Raw genomic sequence first — 20,368 nt, 5'->3', positions numbered from 1 at the left:
AGTTTACCGACAGGAATGCTCCCAAGATAATTTATTTTTTCCGCATTCTCCCCCTGCCTCGGACATTCAACTCAAAGATCCCTTATACCGCTCCTCCCTCCTGCCAAAACAGACAAAAACCTAACTGGAGTCTAGGATAAACCACCCTATTCAAGCATGGTTTGTATGTCTCGTTTCATCAGCTGCACTGTTTTCCATGATTGTTCCAAATGTTTGACATTTTGGCAGCATGAATGAAGAAACACTGGGTTCAGCCTGGGGGCTTAACCTTCATCACATGAGTTTCATCGCTGTTCCTGCTGCTTTTTCTGTTCCAAACCCATTTTGGGGAGAAAAGCAGTTAATAATGAGGAAACTATCTACGCTTTAAAAAAAAAAAAAATCCCAATACCTACTGAAATAACCACCCACTCTTATCAGTTCAACTATGAAAATACAGTGGAAAAAAGTCATTTCTGAAATAAATCAGAAATGTTTTCCTCAAGTAAATGAGTAATTACAGTGACTCTTACTGTCCTATGGTTTGGGCACAGTTTTAAAAGGAATTCCATAAAAAATATATCTGAGTTTTCCATTCCTATATATTTAAATGAATTTGTTTAAGACTTACAAAGTTAAAGACAATTGTCAAAAATCTGTTTTTCTTATTGATTTTAAAATGAGATTGATTAAAAGAAAACAAAAAAGTCAATTTTTCAAACCAATATTTAAAAGCATGCTTAGAACTAATGATTTCAGCCTGTATGTATGATTCCAACTTCTACTGAGGTGATATTTGGGTTTTGTGTGAGCATGCATGAACAGTATCTGCAAATGTGAATTGAAAAAAAAAAATCCCACAAGGGGTCATCAATTATTACAAGTTTGTGGGCTATACTAGCTCTTCAACTATGACAGTCTGGTAAGCAAACACAAATGAGTGAAGTTCATAAACATGGTGTTCAGGTAATTTCCATAACCAGAACCATGAATAGGCTGTAACAGCCATTAAACCAAAGTGGCAATGTGTTAATACCTCCATTCCTACCTCGGCTCCTAGCACAGTGTATAAAATAAAACCTTGTTGTAGTCAGTGTTAATTGGGCTATCTTCAGCTTTTAAAAATGTATTCTTAGCATGGCATTTCTAAGCATAGAACATCTGAAAGTCTTTATCTGTTCCTTCTCAAATTTAAGAGAAAAATGACAATCTCAAAAATCACAACAGCCTAAAGTAACCCCAATCTCACCTTCTTTGCCACTGTATGTTGAATAAATCACTTATTAGACGTATACAAAGAATAATTCGATTATGTGACAACACTTAAGGCGTAAAGAAAAAGCTGAAAAGGAACACAAAAAAGATATTTGGTCAAGCTCTTGAGATTTAAGAAAGATATTTCTCTCATCTTAATTATAGTTAACTTTAAAAAAACGTTGCTTTTACTTTACTGAACTTCAAAAAGATTTTAAAGTGCCTAAATTATATCTATTATGGACAAAGAAAAGGGAAAGACCAAAAACTCTGCTAGAAAGTGAGATGCTGTCCACAGCAAAACAGGATGGCAGACACCCTTCTGCCCAGAGCCAGATGTGAATCACTAGCAGAAATAAGATTCCACTGAGAGTTACACCAACAATACATTCATTCCTGACAGAAACAAACGCATATTTTCACTTCTTTCTAGAGAAACTGAGGCTTTCAGGATTTCCCAAATGTCTCCCAGATGAATGAGTGGTGTCTGGCTGGTGATTCATGAGTCCCTGGCACTCAAACCTACCTTTTTTTTCCATTCCATGAAAATCTACAAAGAACACAGAAATCCTGTTTAAAACTTTAATCCTTCTGAAAAACAGGATGAGGCTTTATAAGTTTGCTAGGAAGTCTTCCTATTAAACACTACCAGTTTTTGACAAATTACTCGAGTTGATCTTGAAAAATAGACATGAGAAAATATTCACGAAAATTCTGAAAGCATGAACAGGTAAAGAAAGCAGACCAGCTCCATCACATATCAAAACACATTATAAAGGTACAGTCATTGAGTTGATGGTGGTTCTTGAACAGAGAACAAAATGTTTAGTCTGACGGCAGGAAGGTGGAGGGGGAGTGGGCTGGACCACCCCTCCCATTCCTTAAACCAAAATAAAATACACAGGAATGAAAAATGTAAATAAACATACATCTTTTATTTTCAAAGAATGTTACTGATACTCAAAGAAACTTTCTGGAAGTATCTATAAAAAACTATTACCTTCAAGCAGAGTGATCTAAAATGAAACAGAGCAACTGTGAATATTTATGCATCGAAAGCACTGCACCCACATTTGTAAAGCAGAAACTTAAGAAGACGGTAGGAGAAACAGAAACTCTCTAATTGTATGAGGCTTTATTCATCTCTCAGTCCACAGCAGAATAAATGGACAAAGAGTATAAACATAACGTAAAATAGACGTAATGCACAAACCCACATATAACTCTGGACCCTGAAAACAAGAATATACCTTCTTTTCACATGCTCACAATACAGTCATAAAATTACCATACATTACGCCACAGAAGGTCTACAGCTAAATACATGAAATGAATGCATGTATGAAAGTTATATGAAAGTAGCTATAAAACGGAGGTACAAGAGAGATGAGGTGACGATGAACACAGGATCCTTGAAGTAACTCTATATAATTAAATAGAGCCCTGATGCATGAAGAGGGTAAGAACTTTCAGTTCCTCTAGTAGTTTGTTGTGATCACTTTTTTTTAAGAAGCCACAGAATCCCTTGAGAAAAAGGTACTTAAAACCATCTGGTACTTCCTAAAATATCCAGGGTAGAGGATTATCTATTTCTATATATAAACTAAAAGAACACCACCTCCTACTGTATTTTCATGTTTAATTAACTTCAAGGACAAGTTCACTCCTGGGCTTTGCTTAAGCTTAATATATACAAATTACTTCTTCAAGATCTGTTTTTGATAGATATGGAGGCCATCTTTCACCCCACTCCCCATAACAGCCTTTCACATGTATAGAAAGATGCTTTGTAGATTGACCTTTTAAAAATAGCCAGCCTTAAAAACCCTTCTCACAGTCTACATCTTCCTTCCCTGATGACTGTCCTCACTGAGCTGGGCCTACATCCTTTGTTTGATGGCTTCCAAACTAAGAAAACGTCCTCGAAGGTTTCTTTTTCCGTATGTTTGTTTATATGTATGCACTAACTAACGCAAAGTCTTAAAAAACATAATCTGTTTTTAAAGTTCAAGTTACATTGTTATGGAACTCATTTTGCCTTCATTAAAATAAAATTTTTTAAAAAAAATCAGGGCTGAGTTTTGATAGAATTAATTCACAACCAAATTTTATTTTGAGAAACTGCTCCATGATGGTTATTTCCTAAAACCATACTTGCCCTGTTTTAAAAATGCCATCCTTCTCACCAGCGTCACTTATTTCCATGCACGTTCTGAAAGGACAATTAATTCTAACTTGTCATGATTTGCATTTTCTCCATTTCAGGTTAACTTCCTTGAAGGTCTTCACAGCCCACGTGGGACCAAGTTCCCCACACTCCTTATTCTCCAGCCTGGCTCGGTGTCTGTCATAGCACCTAACGCAGTTTGCTGTTGCTCTGCAGCCAGTTTGCTGATCTGTCTTCCTATGGGAAGGGAGATCCTGATCTGTCTGAAGCAACACAGAGCCCTGCTCACACAGGGTTGGCTCAGAGTGAACAGTGAGGCGCCATCAATCCAGGATACAGAGAACCAACGTTAAAAGCGCTGTCCATGCATGGGAATTGGCTACCGTCACTAAGCTATTAATACTGACAGAAAATCTTTAAGTGGGCTTTCCAGGTGGCACAGTGGTAAAGAATCCACATGCCAGTGCAGGAAATACAAGAGTTGAGGGCTCAATCCCTTCAGGAAGATTCCCCTGGAGAAGGAAATGGCAACTCATTCCAGTATTCTTGCCTGGGAAATCCCACGGACAGAGGAACCTGGAGGGCTCCAGCCCACGGGGTCACAAAAGAGTCAGAGGCTACTGAGCATGCACACACACACACACACACACACACATCTTTAAGCAGATTATTAATAAATTAATACCCAGAAGCAATGAATTCTGATAACATCCCATAATGCATTGATGCCTCCAAAGCAGAAAAACACACCAGGCAAATTCATTCAGTCAAGGCAGCCACGCAGCAGACAACGAAGCAGGGCCTCACAGCTTTTTTTGTTTTTGTTTTGTTTTTGTTTTCCCAGAACAGCTGTCACTACCATCACACATGCACGTACAGACAACTTTGGAGCATGTCGTGAAATCTTTCTGTTTGTAAAATAGGTCTATCTTTTCTGGAAGGTTGGAGCACACCATCAACTGAAGGCAAGCGGTCACCACCTTTCCTGGCAGGAACCCAATTCTAATAATTTCCAGAAGCTTCATTTCATTAACGTATCTTTGCATGCAAGGGTATACTAAATGAGACAAGCTAATTTCTACCTGAATGTGTTTTTTTTACTAAGTGCACTGAAGTAACAATTTCTAGGGCCATTTTGTAGTTATGAAAGAAAGGGTACATATTTATCCTTTATTACATATTTGATATATATATTTGTATATAACATATATCCTATATTACATATGTGTGATATTTGAGTTGTGGGTTGGAAGTTTATTCTGTGATTTTATCAACAGCTGATGCTTTAAATTTGGTTTTCTTTCAACATTCCTATTCATACTGGAAGATTAAAAAAGGAATGTTGAGCACTAAAGAATTGATGCTTTTGAACTGTGGTGTTGGAGAAGACTCTGAGAGTCCCTTGAACTGCAAGAAGATCCAACCAGTCCATCCTAAAGGAAATCAGTCCTGAATATTCATAGGAAGGACTGATGCTGAAGCTGAAACTCTAATTGGCCATCTGATGTGAAAAGCTGACTCACTGGAAAAGACCCTGATGCTGGGAAAGATTGAAGGCAGGAGGAGAAGGGGACGACAGAGGATGAGATGGTTGGATGCATTCAATGGACATGAGTGTGACCAAACTCCAGGAGTTGGTGATGGACAGGGAAGCCTGGCGTGCTGCAGTCCCTGGGGTCACAAAGAGTTGGACACGACTGAGCGACTGAACTGAAACGTTCCTTGGTAAATTTCTTTAACAAACAGCCCAATCAATTTAAGAAATACCAAAGGGTTTTCCTTTATAGAAAAAAAAAAGTTGTGTTCTTAAGTCATATATAAATTTAAAATATTTCCTAATAATCAAATGCAAAACTGCTTGCATCTCAGAACCACTACTTTCACAGCCACAACCACAACAGAACATGAAGATGTACATAACTCACAAGAAATTGAATGAATGGGCCATGGGTGAGCATATATTTTGAAAATCAGTTTGGTGGTTTCTCCAAAAAGTTAAGCACAACACTGTCATAAGACCCAACAATTCTACTCCTAAACAAGAAAAGCAATCTACACAAAGGACCTGCAAATATTCAGAGCAGCATTATTCAAATACCCCTCCCCCGCCAAAAACACAACAATAAAGGGCAAAACGCTGCAAACAAGTCTATCCTATCCACACAATGGAATGAATCACGCAGCAATTAAAAAGGACAGAGCTACTGACACCCGCTATGCCACAGAGAAACTTCAAAATCTTCCGTGAGTGAAAAAAAGCCAGGTGCAAAAAAAAGACAAGGTCCCATGCACATGAAGCACCCACAAAAGGCAAATGTATACCCAGACAAAAAGTAGATTAATGGTTGGAAGGGGCAGGAGGGGAGATAAAATGTCCTAAAATTGATTAATGGAGATAACTGCATTATTCAGTAAAGGAACTAAAAATCACTTGAAAAGGCCAACTTTTAAGATCTGCATTATATGCCTCAAAGTTGTAAAGAGAGGGGGGAAACAACCTTGGGCTGGGGAGATGCATCCATAAAATGAAAAGTAACATGGGAGATAAAAGATCTGGGTGATAGTGAACATGCCTTGATTAAAGCTAACCCCTATCTATTTGCAAAAAAAAAAAAAAAAAAGTCACTCACCACGATACCCAAAAGACCAAAAGGAGTGGAGAAGCTTCTACTTTGGTCTTTAAAATAAGAGATAATACCATTAGCTTACGAGTTTCACCACAGAATTATGAGTAACCTCAAATAGAAACCAAGTTTCATTCTAGGCTAATCATGACAACTGTCAAGACTTTTAAAAGCCCACAAATTAAACTCACATGAAGTAAATCTAATGATTTTCATTTTATCCTCAGAAAAACAGGACTGTTAAAATACGTTTGTAAGATGTTTGTAAGAACAGGTCCCTGTCACGAGGGTTAAAACAAAACTCCTACATTATAAGCAATATGACAGAAATTATCAAATTCAGTCTTTTATGACTTCCCATCTAGGGTTTTTTGTCTTCCGGGCAGTTTCAACTCAAAAACAAAAATTAAGTTTAATTGGTTTACTCTGACGTTTACTGAAACCAAGAGACACAGACCACACTGTTTCATCTCTACATCTTCAGGTAGCAGAGCCTCTTTGTGAAATAAACATAACATACTGGGTTTCCTTCTACCCTTTATCCTAATGTTAGTAAATGTTGTTGCCTGATTTTTCCCATGTGGTACAAAGTTTGTATTCACACAGCTTTCTTTCTTTTTTAAGTGGAGCACTAGCACAAGTATGCCTGAACTCTAAGAGGGAGTTGAGAGAGAAAGGCAGATATACAGACTATGAAAGAATAACAGAAAAATGTAATTACTAAAAATGTAAAGGCTATGTCCAAATTACTCGGAAAAAAAATGAGAGTTTTAGCTCCTGTTTTACAGTCTAGAACTTTGAACCAGTAAGTGTTTTTAATAAAAAAAAAAAAATCAAAATCCTATTTTCAAATGGTCTATTAACTCAGCAAGAAGCTATTTTCCTTTAAAAAAAAAAAAAAAAAAACCACAAAATCCTAAGATCATGAACTCAAATTTTCATCAGTGTTTTAGTAGCTAAAGTTACCGCCTTACTAGGTAGGTCATCTCACTTAGAAATACTGAAGGTAAAAATATATATATATTATTTTGTCAATCATGAGACAAAAATATGTAATGCCTACAAAGCTGGATAGGAAACAGGTTTCATACTTTCACACAAAACAATGGGAACTGGTTAATTTTATACCACTTTCCATAAATTCACATCCCAAGCAAATCAGGTACACCTGTATTTTTAAAGCAAAGAGAATGGGGAGAGGAAAACCATTTAAAAAGTTACCCAGATGCACAGCTACCCAGGATGAAAGCCACAGGACAGTCTCAGCTCTTGCACCACCACCAAAACACATGCCCCACATCAAATTTTAATTACACTGCACAACACTTTGCGAATTGAGCTTCATATTTTATCAACTGCTCTGCTTTTGACAGGACAGTTTCCTGAAGGAAAGTTCCAAGAATTGAAAAGTTCCAACACCCACATACCAGAAAGCGTTTCCTGAATTTTGTTACAGGAACTGACTTCTGCTGTAATTTTAACATTTACTTTCCAGAGGAGTTCCATTTAAAAATTTTTGTTGCAGATTCTTTGCTCAACGACAGAACACCTAGACAACGCTCTTGCTTAAAAGGTGGGGGAGAAAAAACAAATTTTTATTTCAGTTTCAAAAGTTGGGATGTGATTGACTGACTCACTTGTACAACTGGCTCAGTTGTAACTTTTCCCCTGGGAACAAAAACAACTGCCACCTGACAGGGGATGGGGGTTGGGGGTGAGGAGGGTGGGGGCGTGGAGTTAGCAGTTTTGGGAGGGAGCCCAGAGTAGACACGAAAGGGTCGATTAGGTAACCAGGTCCTTAAGAAGTAGTTCTTGGGAAAGCTCGGCTTGAGCAAACATTGGACGTTGCTTCTTGGTATCTCCCTTTTCATGTTTTAAATATAGGTGCATTTGGACATTTCAACTAATAGAGTTTGTAATTGATATGTAAATTTATAAAAGTAGACATTTTCCTTCGGCACCAACCTCTTGTCTATTTCATTGCGGGGGAGGGGGGACATGTGTACCGATGAATATATGTTAAATCAGAATGTAACGGCATTACGTGATACAGTTTATATGACACTGTCTCTCTCTCACACACACCCGATTTCACCAAGAGACGTAGGTGGGCTTCTGGCCTCAGACCCAGCAGGGCTCCTCTACCCAAGCTCAACCCTGAACCTACCCACTAGGAATCTCTGGGTGGGGTTGGGGGAAGTGTAGAATCTGCCTGTTAAGAAGCTCTCGTGGTGTTTCTTGTGTCTAGTCCGGTTTGAGAAACTTGAGCTTAATATAACCACCCTGCCCCTTAAATATTCCTTCCTTCACTTTTATTTGTTTCATTGCCCAATCGAGCGGTAAGCAATACTGGAAAGAAAGGCAAGATCCTATGTGGGTAAAACACCGGCAAGCCAGGGACTCAAGAGTCGCCTGAACTCTCCCGGGCCCACCCAAACAAAGGATCAAGTGGCCCACAGGCCTCCAGGCGTTCACCATCACATGAGCCAAGGGGGAGGAAGGACAATCCTTGGTACTTTTAGGACGTGGGGGAACTGTGGGTGTCCCTCTGGAAACACGATACCTAATCCCCAAATCAAGACAATTTAGCTGTCAATAGAAACACAATCTATTTCCCCCTTCTGTTTGCTGCAGTTCCTTTTGACAAGATGTCACTACTGGGATTTCCTCTTAATATATTAAATCTGACATCAAATTACTGCTTTGAGTAACAGCCTTAAGAACCTGACAGGAGTCCCAATCTGGTTAAATTAAAAAAGAAGCCAATAAACCAATGCAAGAAAACAACAGACGTTCACTAGAGAAAAAGACTCGCAGGATATTAAGTCGGCTGGCTTGGTGGCCCTCAGGTTAAGCTTTAACTCGCTGTGGGTAGATAGGAAAAGGGGAAAGTTTGCACAGGGGCGGGATTCTCAACACTGATCGCTGCCAAGACACAAAAAGTCAGCGCTGGGATGGTTATTAAAGTTAATTTTTACTTTTGGGTCTCCAAGGGCATTAACACCAAAAGTTATAAATCTTATCCATCCCCCTCCCCTAGGGCCTGAAGCTAAAACATCATATGCTACAGACATACTTGAGCAACAGATTTTGCGTTCTAGTTGCTGTTTTATTTCGAGCAAAGGAACACATTTACATTCGTACAAAAATGAATGAAGGGGGATTTTCCTCATGGCATGGTGGATTAGAATATGCCTGCCAAAGCAGGGGACATGGGTTCGATACCTGCCAAGGGAAGATCCCACATGTTGCGGAGCAACTAAGCTAGTGTGCAACAAGTACTGAGTCTGCATGCTGCAACTACTGAAGCCCGCTGGCCTAGAGCCTGTGCTCAGCAACTAGCGAGTAGCCCCTACTTGCTGCCAAGTAGAGAAAGCCTGCACACAGCAATGAAGACCCAGCACAGCCAGAAATAAATAACCTTTTAAAAATAAAATGAAGAACAATCTGAAGCAAAGCTAAAATACTACAATCTGGCTCCCCCTAATTTTTTTTTTCACTGAAGGAAAAAGGATAGGTAACCATTTAAGCTGTAAAAGTTACGCACCCAACCTGTATCAATAAAATGAACCACAAGAGAGAGGTAATGACACCCAGGCTTGGTATGTTTGTACTTCTGAGCCAGGAAACGTTGTTCTCAAGGTGCCGACTGTATTTCCAACTGGTAGGGAAGGTAAAGTCAGAATACACTGTAGCCGGTAGGCCTTTCTCACCACCATGTCACGTACAGGACTTCCCCTTTCAGAGGACAGATTTTGGAAATACATTTATCATCCTATCTTGGGAAGAAAACGAAATGGAGAACTTTGCTAACGGAAAACTAAGTTTAGATATTTAGAAGCAATCAAGTTGTGTGTTACAACTTAAAGCAGTTATGAAACTAACCAGCTTTATAATTCCTCCATTTTACAACTATTAAGTAAATACATAGATTCACATGCTCAAAACAAGGGACAGTACCCAGATAAGGGTGATCTCTCTTATCAATGATTAAGATAGTGAATATATTTGACATTTAAGTTGCTTAAATGAAGCATTCACTGAATTCCATTTTCAAAAGAGTATAGAACCAGTTAGTGAACACCTTATCATGGTACAGTATGGAATCCCCTAACTCTTGTGAGACCGCTTGAGTCCATTTTGCCAAAGAAGATCCCCATAAATCAGCTGATTAAAAAAAAAAAAAAAGACTCAATTCTACCACCCTCATCATGGTAGAACCTGTCATCTGAGTCAGGAAGCTCAGCTGGGCTCTCAGGATGAACTAGAAGGAAATCATTTAAGGGACCTGTCTGTTTCTCTTCTGTCCAGGACACAGTTTACAATGGTGTCATGAGGGAAAAAATGAGGACATTCACTGGGTCAAAATACTGCATAAATTATTTCCCTCTTGAAATCACTTCCTTGAACTGCACTTTCCAAAACACCAAACATTCTTCTTTGATATTTGCTCATATTTAATCAGAGCTTTTTTGCTTTCATGAATTTTCTTCCAAGGCAATCTTTACAAAGCTCATAAATCAGGGGTGGGGGCAGAGGATGGGGCAAAACGGGTTCCATACCAGTTTAAGGGCCCTGCCTTTTGCAGTGGAAAACTTTCCCCACCAGAGTCAGAGATCCACCAAAAACTAGCTTCATAATAATCTTGGGAACAATCTGACTTTCCTCTGTTATTTTTTTTAAACGTCATTAACTTTAGGCAAATTCAAACAAAAAAACCTGTGGGAGAGTTCACTAAACCTAATTTCCTTTTGCAGTTTGTCTGAAAACTTTTTTTTTTTCTTGAGACGCTGTCAGCCACTAGAGGCTACTCTACTAAAGAAGCAAGTTCAACTCCCCCAATCTCTTTGGAGCACCCCACCCCAACCTACCCTGGAGGCGGGGGCGGGGAGGACAGACCAGAGCTTCTCAGGTAGCACAAGGTGCATTTAAAACCAGTTAATCCCCACTGGTAGTTGAAGATACATATATATTCCTTTCTAATATTCAGGGACTGCTTCAGTGAAAGGGTTAGCTGAGATGAAGAATCAGACAAAGCCCTCTTTTCTCTTTTATCCATCAACACATTCCTCAATATAAGGCAAGCTAATCCTCATAGAAAAGGATAGATCTACAAACTGATAGGATTTTATACCTTCCCCTACCCATCATAGGGTTTACCAGTCCACAAAAGATGGTGGGCCAGGCTATATAGGTCTATGAAAACAGTTTCCAAGAGCTTTAGGTCAGAATTTGGAAACTAAAGCCATGGTCTGTAACTATTTCACATTAAAGGAAGCAAGTTTGTTGCCAATTCGCACAGGAAGTATCATCAATGTATCTGTTCTGCTTATATATTCCCAAGAACTGCACACACTGCTCTGAGAGAGGAGGCATAGGGTATGCTCTGCTTTAACAACCTTGTACTTTTAAGTAACTGCCTTTCTCCACAATTCCGAAAAGGCAAACCATACATTTGACGTTTTCAAAATACTGACCCAAAATCTAATTTTTAAAACTTAGGCAATTGACCTTTCATTCAGTAAATGTCTTCCATATCTAGCAGAAGAAATAACACAGAGCAAAACAAAACAATCAATTTGGTACTTTCTGCTTTAAAGTGAAGGCGAGGATTATGCAACCTCAACTGACGAAAGTTCACAAGCCAGAAGATACTTAAGTAGTCCCTCCTTCGTTCAAAGTACTTCTAGCTTATGCAGGGGACACTAAAAATATAAGACAGTATCTTAAGGAGCTGACTACAGAGAAGAAATACACATGAAAAATTAGTCATACACCATCCAGCGCTACAAAAGGCAATTTCATCTAAGTTTCCATCTACCTCTTCTACTCAAAAATCAGAAGAAAACAGATTATTTAAGCAGTGCACAATGAAACTATTGTGGTTAGAACAAGCTGAGCTATTAATATTTAGATCCAGTGAGTCCTAGAATCTAAATTAATTGTTTCAAAAGCCAACGGGTGTGGCAAGTGGCACATGGACAAGATGTCACTGCCCCAGACTGTACATCACAGGTGACGGTTCCTTTTCTACTAGCACTGCTTGGACAGCGGGGACCAGTTCGAGGGTTTCTGGAAATCCAAAAAGACTTGCAATCTTCTCCATCTGTTCTCTCTCTGGATGTCGGAGAGACACTGTCCCACAAACACAATGTCTAAGTGAGCTTGAACCACATTCCAGCTACAAGTGAGGAAAATGTGTATTCTCCACTTGTAAAACATGATCCGAAAAGATACATGCACCCCGATATTCATAGCAGCGCTGTTTACAATAGTCAAGACATAGAAGCAACTTTAAAATCCATCAACAGGGGAATGGATGAAGAAGATGAGGTGTGTGCATACGTATGTGCGTGCACGCAGGCATGTGTGCTAAGTCGCTTCAGTTGTGTCTGACCCTTTTTGACCCTGTGGACCGAAGCCTGCTAGTTCTTCTGTCCATGGGATTCTCATGGCAGGAATACTGGAGTGGGTTGCCATGCCCTTCTCCAGGGGCTCTTTCCAACCCAGGGATCAAACTCATGTCTCTTACATCTCCTGCACTAGAAGCAGGTTCTCTACCACTAGCACCACCTGGGAAGCCCCTATGTCTGTATGTATAGTGTGTGTGTGTGTGTGTGTGTGTGTGTGTAAAGGAATATTGCCCCTATGTCTGTATGTATAGTGTGTGTGTGTGTGTGTGTAAAGGAATATTGCCCCTATGTCTGTATGTATAGTGTGTGTGTGTGTAAAGGAATATTGCCCCTATGTCTGTATGTATAGTGTGTGTGTGTGTGTGTGTAAAGGAATATTGCTGCTGCTGCTAAGTCGCTTCAGTTGTGTCCGACTCTGTGCGACCCCACAGACGGCAGCCCACCAGGCTCCCCCATCCCTGGGATTCTCCAAGCAAGAACACTGGAGTGGGTTGCCATTTCCTTCTCCAGTGCATGAAAGTGAAAAGGGAGAGTGAAGTCGCTCAGTAACTGTCGGACTCTTCATGACCCCATGGACTGCAGCCTGCCAGGCTCCTCCATCCATGGGATTTTCCAGGCAAGAGTACTGGAGTGGGTTGCCATTGCCTTCACCTTTAAAAAGAATGAAATAATGTTATCCACAGTAATATGGATGGAGTCAGACACAACTGAGCGACTGAACTGAACTGATACTGAGTAAAGTCAAACAGAAAAAGAAATGATATTGCTAACATGTAGAATCTTTTAAAAAATACAAATGAACATAAAATAGTAACAGACAACAAACGAACTTACGGATGGGGTGGGGAGGGTGGGTGGGGAAGAAGTCAGGGAGTTTGGGACTGACATGCACACACTGCTATATTTAAAATGGATAACGAACAAGGACCTGTATAGCACAGGGAACTCTGCTCAAAGTTATATAGCAACCTAAATGGGAAAATAATTTGAAAAGAACAGATACATGTATATGCATAACTGAATCACTCTGCTGTACACCTGAAACACAACATTGCTGATCAACTGAACGCCAATATAAAGTTTATAAAGCAATAAACTACAGGAAAGTTAAATAAATTCTGATGTTTCAGTGTACTGAAACACTGGGAGTTAGACAAAATAGTAATTTTAAAGAGTAAGTAGCAGTTTAGAACAATGCTTATCATATAATATTGCATGAAAACAAAATTCAGATTATATCTGTGATGAATGTAACTAAAATGATTTCTGGACCCTCTGCAGAAGAAATACAAAATAAATAAAACACAGTTATTGATGTGGTAAAAAAAAAGAAAGAAGGCTTCCCAGCTGGGAGCTAGTGGTAAAAAACCTGCCTGCCAGTCCAGGAGACCAAGAGATGTGGGTTGAGTCAGAAAGATCCCCTGGGGGAGAGCATTGCACCCCCACTCCAGTATTCCTGCCTGGAAAACTTCAGGGTCAGAGGAGCCTGGCAGGTTACAGTCTATGGGGGTTGCAAAGAGTTGGGACACAACTGAGCATGTGAGTGCATGCTGGCACACACACATAGAAAAGAAAAGAAAATGCACCTTTACTACTTGTGAGAGACACTCCATAAGGTAGACATAATGCAAACAAGACATCATGGCCTTGTGGCTTTGTTCCTCGTTCAAGGGCACATCTGAAGGCCAGGTAGAAGAGTGAAATGTGTACAGTCTTCCTATTTCAATCACCAGTAAATTGAACGACCATGCTGATAACTCGGATTTCTACATCTTACAGCAGATTATTTCTGGCAGAAACTGCTTTTCTGTGCCTTTAGATTGAGGCTCTGCAGCTCCCCTTTGACACCTCATCTCAGCATTAAAGAGGCAGCCTGAAAGTGAGGAAACGCTGCAGGCCTCTCAGGAGTTGGGCACTGCTCCACCTGGGTAACCTCAAGCAAGAAGAGACTGACTGGGCCTCAGTTTCCTGAACAAATGTGAAAAAGAAAAAGTACTTACCTACTTAAGTGACTGCAAAGAGTCAACCAGGTAATCCAATTACAGCCGCTGTGCCTGGCACACAGCCATGTCCAATTTAGCTATTACCTCATTTTACTCTTCATTAGTTTAAGGGCACAGACACTGAAATCACTCACACCTGAGTTCAAATCCCTGCTTTCTAGCTTTGAGCACTGTTACATACTATTTAATTTCTTAATCACAATGTCATAATCCAAGGTTTTGATGCCCTGGACCCTTCAGGCAGTTTACATTTCAGTCAAGGCTAGTAAAAATAAAGATGCAACTGCAGTTTCTCAGCAAAGTTTTCCTACAACACAGCCCCAAGAACCTCCTTCTTAGAAAAACCAATAAAATGGGGGCAGGGGATAAACCACTCAGAGGAGAGGATTAATTATACACAGAGCACATAGGAGACGCTCTATAGAGTGAAGTTCTCTTCCTAGAAAGTTTTATCTCTTAGGAAAAGAATTTAAACTCATCAAGCCTACACTTCAACAGGAAAGCATCTATTTCTCTGACATATCTGGGTCTTCAGACCCGACTTGTGTTGAGCCTTGTAAGGTTCCCCCAAATGACTCTACAACCTCAAAAAGCAACTTGAGCAGCCCTCCAATCATTTTAAACGTGACACCAAAGGACTTTCTAATAAAACTGCAAGTTAAAAAAGAAGGCATATCTAAGTTCTTAAGCCTCCTTTAGCCCCAACTGCTGTCACAACTAAAATGACAGCACACACAGCAGTCTGAATCTCGTAATCACTGATGCCTTGTCATCACTCTTAAAGGCTCATTTACCAAAAGGAAAAAAAAAAAAAAAAGAGGTAACAAACCAGGGAAAGTCAGGGTTGGAGGTTCTTACTATAGCGTTCCTCTGACAGCAACTGCTGTTCATTATCCTCTCCCTTCACCAACCCCGGTACATTCCTGGTCTTTGCCTACTCAGCAGATTCACGAAAGCTGTGCCGTTTTATGTGCGATCGTACATTTTGGCAGTAAAATTTCCAGTCACTTACCAGGCAAATTCTCAACCATCAACCCCCAAGGCGAACTGTTTCGCGTTAATTGATTTTCAAAGTGCTGCTCAAGGCATTACCAGAGGGAGGGGAAAAAAAAAATCAGGAGAACCTAAGTGAGGTGCACAAAGAAACTAAAGGACGATTTGGGCAAAGGCAGACAGGTTAAGCCAACTTGATCTCCCTGAAAATAATTATGGGGGTTGGGGGGCGGCCAGAGAAGAGAAATCTAACTTGAACCTTAACTTTAACTCAACCCCTCTTCCTGTCCTCTGCAGAAATGGTCTAGTACGTCCTTCAGACTTTTTTTTTTTTTTTACTTTTTAAAATCTGACATACATAACGATGAGAAAGCAATGACAAAGCTGCTTCCTGCCGGTCTTCTGCACAGCACCCCAACCCTTCCCCTGCAGCCTTCCATCCCCCTCGCCACTCACACACATTTGGAAAAGTTTCTCTCGGCGCCTGCCTTACCTTGACTGGGCTGCCATAATTCAGTCTGTAGAGCTCAAGGTCTGCCGTCCATCAGCGCCTCCAAGCCGCGGCCCTCCTGCCGGCGCCGCGCTCACCATTTGCCGGGGCCGGGCGGGGACGATTCCCCAGCGCGACTCCCCGAGGTGACGGGACTACCTGCTCCGGCAGCCCAGGCGTCCTCAGCGCAGCCTCCGGCTCCGAGCGTATTGGCTCGCGCTAATCCTGATAGACATCCGGGCACTGGGGCCTCTGCAGGCGCGCTCCACTCCGGACCGGCCGGGGGAGCGTCGCGTCCGAAGCCGACAGCGACCGCGATTCCTGCGGGCGACTCCGGAGGAAGCGACGCCGCCAGGGCTCCCTCGGCGCCGAGCCCACCAAAGCGCAGCTCCGGCTGAGCGGCCCTGGCACGCCGGCCGGCATTAGCAGGGGAAAGAAAACCGTCATTGGGCGCACCTCGAGGTGTCCGAGTTCGCCCGGACACCCCCGCCCACAAAGTTCTGGTGGTACAGCCCGACTCCTTAAAAGGGCAGGGCGCTCGGCAGGGCAAGCCCGAGGCTGCGCCGGGCGGGGGCGCCGAGCCCCGATCGCCGACGCAGCCCAGCTGGCCCGCTCGCAGCCGAGCCCCGCCTGCAGGCTCCTGGCGACCGCTCTCCTGCCAAGGTTTTAGCAATGTACACACACGGCCGGAACACGCAGTACCCCGACGCTCCAAACTCCAGCCCCGGTTTGAATCGGTGTTGAATACTGGGGCCCAGAACCTGAAGTGAACTAGGAATTAAAAAAAAAAAAAAAAAAAAAACCACAGCAGCAGATCAAGTTCTCTACTTTTGATCGTGCCAACGCTTGCAGTCAGGAAATGTGCGACTACCGCACACTTGTTAGACATTGTTGGCTTTCAGTTTTGATTTGAAACAAATGTTTACAAAACGCCCTGTTACTGGACAACATGCAGACACGAAAAGGCAACAGCCACTCGTTTGGCACTGACAGACGTCATTAAGGAACTGACCAGTTTTTAGGAAATAACTTAGGATGCAAGCCGACAATATATTAAACGCTATAAGTACAAACGAAACCGTGTCCTACTAGGGGGACCACGAAAGGCATTTAAATTCTGCCTAGAGCTAAGCAGGAGACAACGACGCTAAACGGGAGGAAAGGTGGGCTTCAGCATCTCACTGGGGACCAGCAGCATGCTGTAGGGAGCTGAAAACTTAAATGCATGTCCCCCTGCCGCCTAGAATCATGACGATGTCACCAAACTCGCAGAGCTACTCCAGACTGTATTACTAAGGAGCCATGCACAGAGAAATGTTGACATCTGCCTGAAAACTGCAAGGCTGTGGGGTGGGGGCTGATGGGGTAGGAGGAAGGCACAAAAGCATCTTTATAGTGGTTCTCAAAGTGTGATTAGTGGTCTCCCGGGAGTCCCTGAGACCTTCTCAAAGGTCACAGCTATTTTTAGAATAACACAAAGACATTGTCGTTTTCACTGTGCTGACATTTGCACTGATGGTGCAAAAGCAATTGTGGGGAAACTGCTGGAGCCTTATCACTCAACAAGGCAGTGGCTCTTCACCACACATTAGCAGTTAAAAAAAAAAGTGTTTACATATATCCTTAATGAAATGACCAGTAGGGATTACTACTTTTATTAAATCGTGACCCTTGCATACAGGTCATTTTAGTGTTCTTTGTGACAAAATGGGAAAGTAGTCATGTACGGATGTAAGGGATGGACCATAAAGAAGGCTAATCACCAAAGAATTGATGCTTTTGAACTGTGGTGCTGGAGAAGACTCTTGAGAGTTCCTTGGACTGCAAGGAGATCAAACCAGTCAATCCTGAAGGAAATCAGTCCTGAATATTCACTGGAAGGACTGAGGCTGAAGCTGGAGCTCCAGTACTTTGGCCACCTGATTTGAAGAGTCGACTCATTAGAAAAGACCCTGATGCTGGAAAAGATTGAAAGCAGGAAGAGAAGGGGACAATAGAGGACAAGATGACTGGATGGCATCATCAACTCAATAGACACTGAGTTTGAGCAAACTCCTGGAGATGGTGAAGGACAGGGAAGCCTGGCATGCCACAGTCGGACATGACTGAGCAACTGAACTGACTGATTTGTTACCTGGCAGTCATTTTCACAAAAATGAACAAAGTGAGTCTGTTTCTTCCAGGGAAACAACTGACAGTATTTATTGCCAATGATAAAATTTGAGTTTTGAAGCATTTTGGAAAACTTGACACCTGTCATGGTGAGCTTGATAGCTTCCCAGTACTTCAAGACGTCCCTGATGAAGTAAGGATAGTGAGGAACGTGGCTTTAGAAGACCTGCCTAACCTAGTGACCAGAATTTTCTAAATAGTACAAAATCGTGCATGGGTAAAGGGTCCACTGAAAGTGCAGGAAAGGATTTTAATATATGAAAGATTAAAAACAGTTCAAGAAATGACTCCAGATTCTACACTGCAACTAACCTTTAGGAAACTATGATTGTAGACTTTTGATATAATATCAAAAAAGGTATTAAAGTACTCCTCCTTTTCCTGTGTGAGGCTACATTTTCTCATTTTCTTCATAGATTTCAACCAAAGTAACACTGCAACACACTGAATTCAGAAACAGATATGAGAATCCAGCTGTCTTCTAGTAAGCTAGACAGTAAAGAGATTCGCATAACGCTGTTTTTCTTACTTAAGTTTTTAATTTTGGAAATAGTTTTGTTTTTCTCAAAATAAAAACATTATTTAAGTTAACAGGTAATGGGTTAGCTGCTAGCCCATCTTTCTCACAGTTATTCTAAATACCAAGCATGATCATGATCATTTATGCTTTAAGTTGGTATCAGACATATAAAAGCAGCAGAAACAATACTGCATAATGGCATTTACTCACAAAATTTCCACTTATCATTGGCTAGTAATGTAAAATCACTTATATTAAAATTACATTTTCCCCTGTGAACTGTGTCGTTCTATTCCACTAAAGAGGAGGAGATGAAAGAATACAGCAAATATTCACATGCAAGGAAATATGAAGTCAACAGATCATCAGTACACCTGACATTCCCAGGGCTCTCAAGATCATTTGTAATGTAACTTACTGATGGTAATTTGAAACTGAAGTGGGATTACACTCGATTTGTAATAGATCTACCAAAACTATAGGAAAGTGTGGGAGAAATGATTCTGGAATTGGATACTGCCTGTGGCTGAAGAAGTAGTGCAGTACACACATGGGCGTGATTTTCTCCAAGTGTTTTGAAAACACCATTGTATCCAACCTACAGTCTTGTTCAGCAGTGAAAATGAACAAAAGACATTCCTAACCTTTTGAGGGCACAGAATTCCTTGGCTTCCTGATGAGACTTGAGGATACAGATCCTTACACATAATATTTGCTATACTTTGATGTTTAAGGTCCCCCGTGCAGCCCACTTAGGGAGGATTGGAGGCTCCATAGACTTCAGGTGAAGAATCCTTGGCGCTTAAGGTTCACTCAGCTAATGAACCCAATTTACCTTACAAATAAGGAGTATGTTGTTGTTGCTCAGTTGCTAGGCAAAAAGTGTTAGTCATTCAGTCCTGCCAGACTCTTTGCAACCCCATGAACTGTAGCCCTCCAGGCTCCTCTGTCCAAAGGATTTCCCAGGCAAGAATACCGGAGTGGGTAGCCATTCCCTTCTCCAGGGGATCTTCCCAAACCAGGGATCAAACTTGAGTCTCCTATGTTACAGACAGATTCTTTACAGTCTGAGCCACCAGGGAAGCCCCAGTATAGTATATACTCATAGATACTTACTTCATCCTTCGGGCTATAACCCAGTACTCCACAATGGGTTTTACTGCTCAGATTGTTCTGGCTCTGGCCACTGGAAGCCCTTTCCCATCAGCTCCTGATCCCTCTGACTTGCTTCCATCTGTTTGCCTTTTAAGCACTTCCTTACTTCCTGGTACTATGAGGCTCCAGGCTCACCTTCTATTTTCTCTGCCATGGCTTTCTCTAGAATCAGCTATTTCCCCCACATACCAGTCTTTTTTCCTTACAAGCTACTGCCCAATCTCCTGCCAGCACGGCCAAGCTTCCTAAACAAACAGTGGTCAGCTTGCTTTGTGATCCCAGCTTCCTCAAAACTCTCCTCTGTGGACTTACATGATACCTCTCTATTTGGGGGGAACTCACTGTGTTTTATAATTCTTTCTGCTCATACATCCAGGAACCAATATAAGATGCTAGAAAATGTCCCTTATCTCTCAGTCTATATGCTATCTTGGACAAAAACATCAGTGACCCTCCAGAACTGTAACTCCAGCACAAACCTCTTCCCACAAAGCCAAGTTCATGCTTCCCAGCTGCCCAAAAACACTTTCCTGGGTATTAAAAAAGGCGCTTTGGGAGGCTGTCCCCAAAGGATTATTCACTTAATGATACGTATCAC

The 20,368-nt window shown here is 41.4% G+C and overlaps 1 protein-coding gene across 7 annotated transcripts in view; it reads right to left on the bottom strand.

Annotated features, from left to right (window-relative positions):
• Window positions 1–20,368, bottom strand: part of AFF1 (AF4/FMR2 family member 1) — a 200,044-nt gene that overhangs the window by 126,329 nt on the left and 53,347 nt on the right. For 2 of the 7 annotated variants that reach the window (XM_018049704.1, XM_018049707.1), the window contains exon 1: window positions 15,927–16,676. The exons of 4 other annotated variants lie outside the window; for them this stretch is intronic. In XM_018049704.1, the coding sequence (XP_017905193.1) occupies window positions 15,927–15,943 (17 nt within the window). In that variant the 5' untranslated portion in view covers window positions 15,944–16,676. Of the gene's footprint in view, window positions 1–15,926; window positions 16,679–20,368 lie in introns of those variants that run through there. One more of the 7 variants, XM_018049703.1, reaches the window with a different exon arrangement.

Source organism: Capra hircus, chromosome 6 (genome assembly GCF_001704415.2).
Source record: "Capra hircus breed San Clemente chromosome 6, ASM170441v1, whole genome shotgun sequence".
Taxonomy (NCBI): Eukaryota; Metazoa; Chordata; class Mammalia; order Artiodactyla; family Bovidae; genus Capra; species Capra hircus.
Note: the sequence above shows the minus strand (reverse complement) of the source record. Positions and strands in the feature narration are given on the sequence as shown.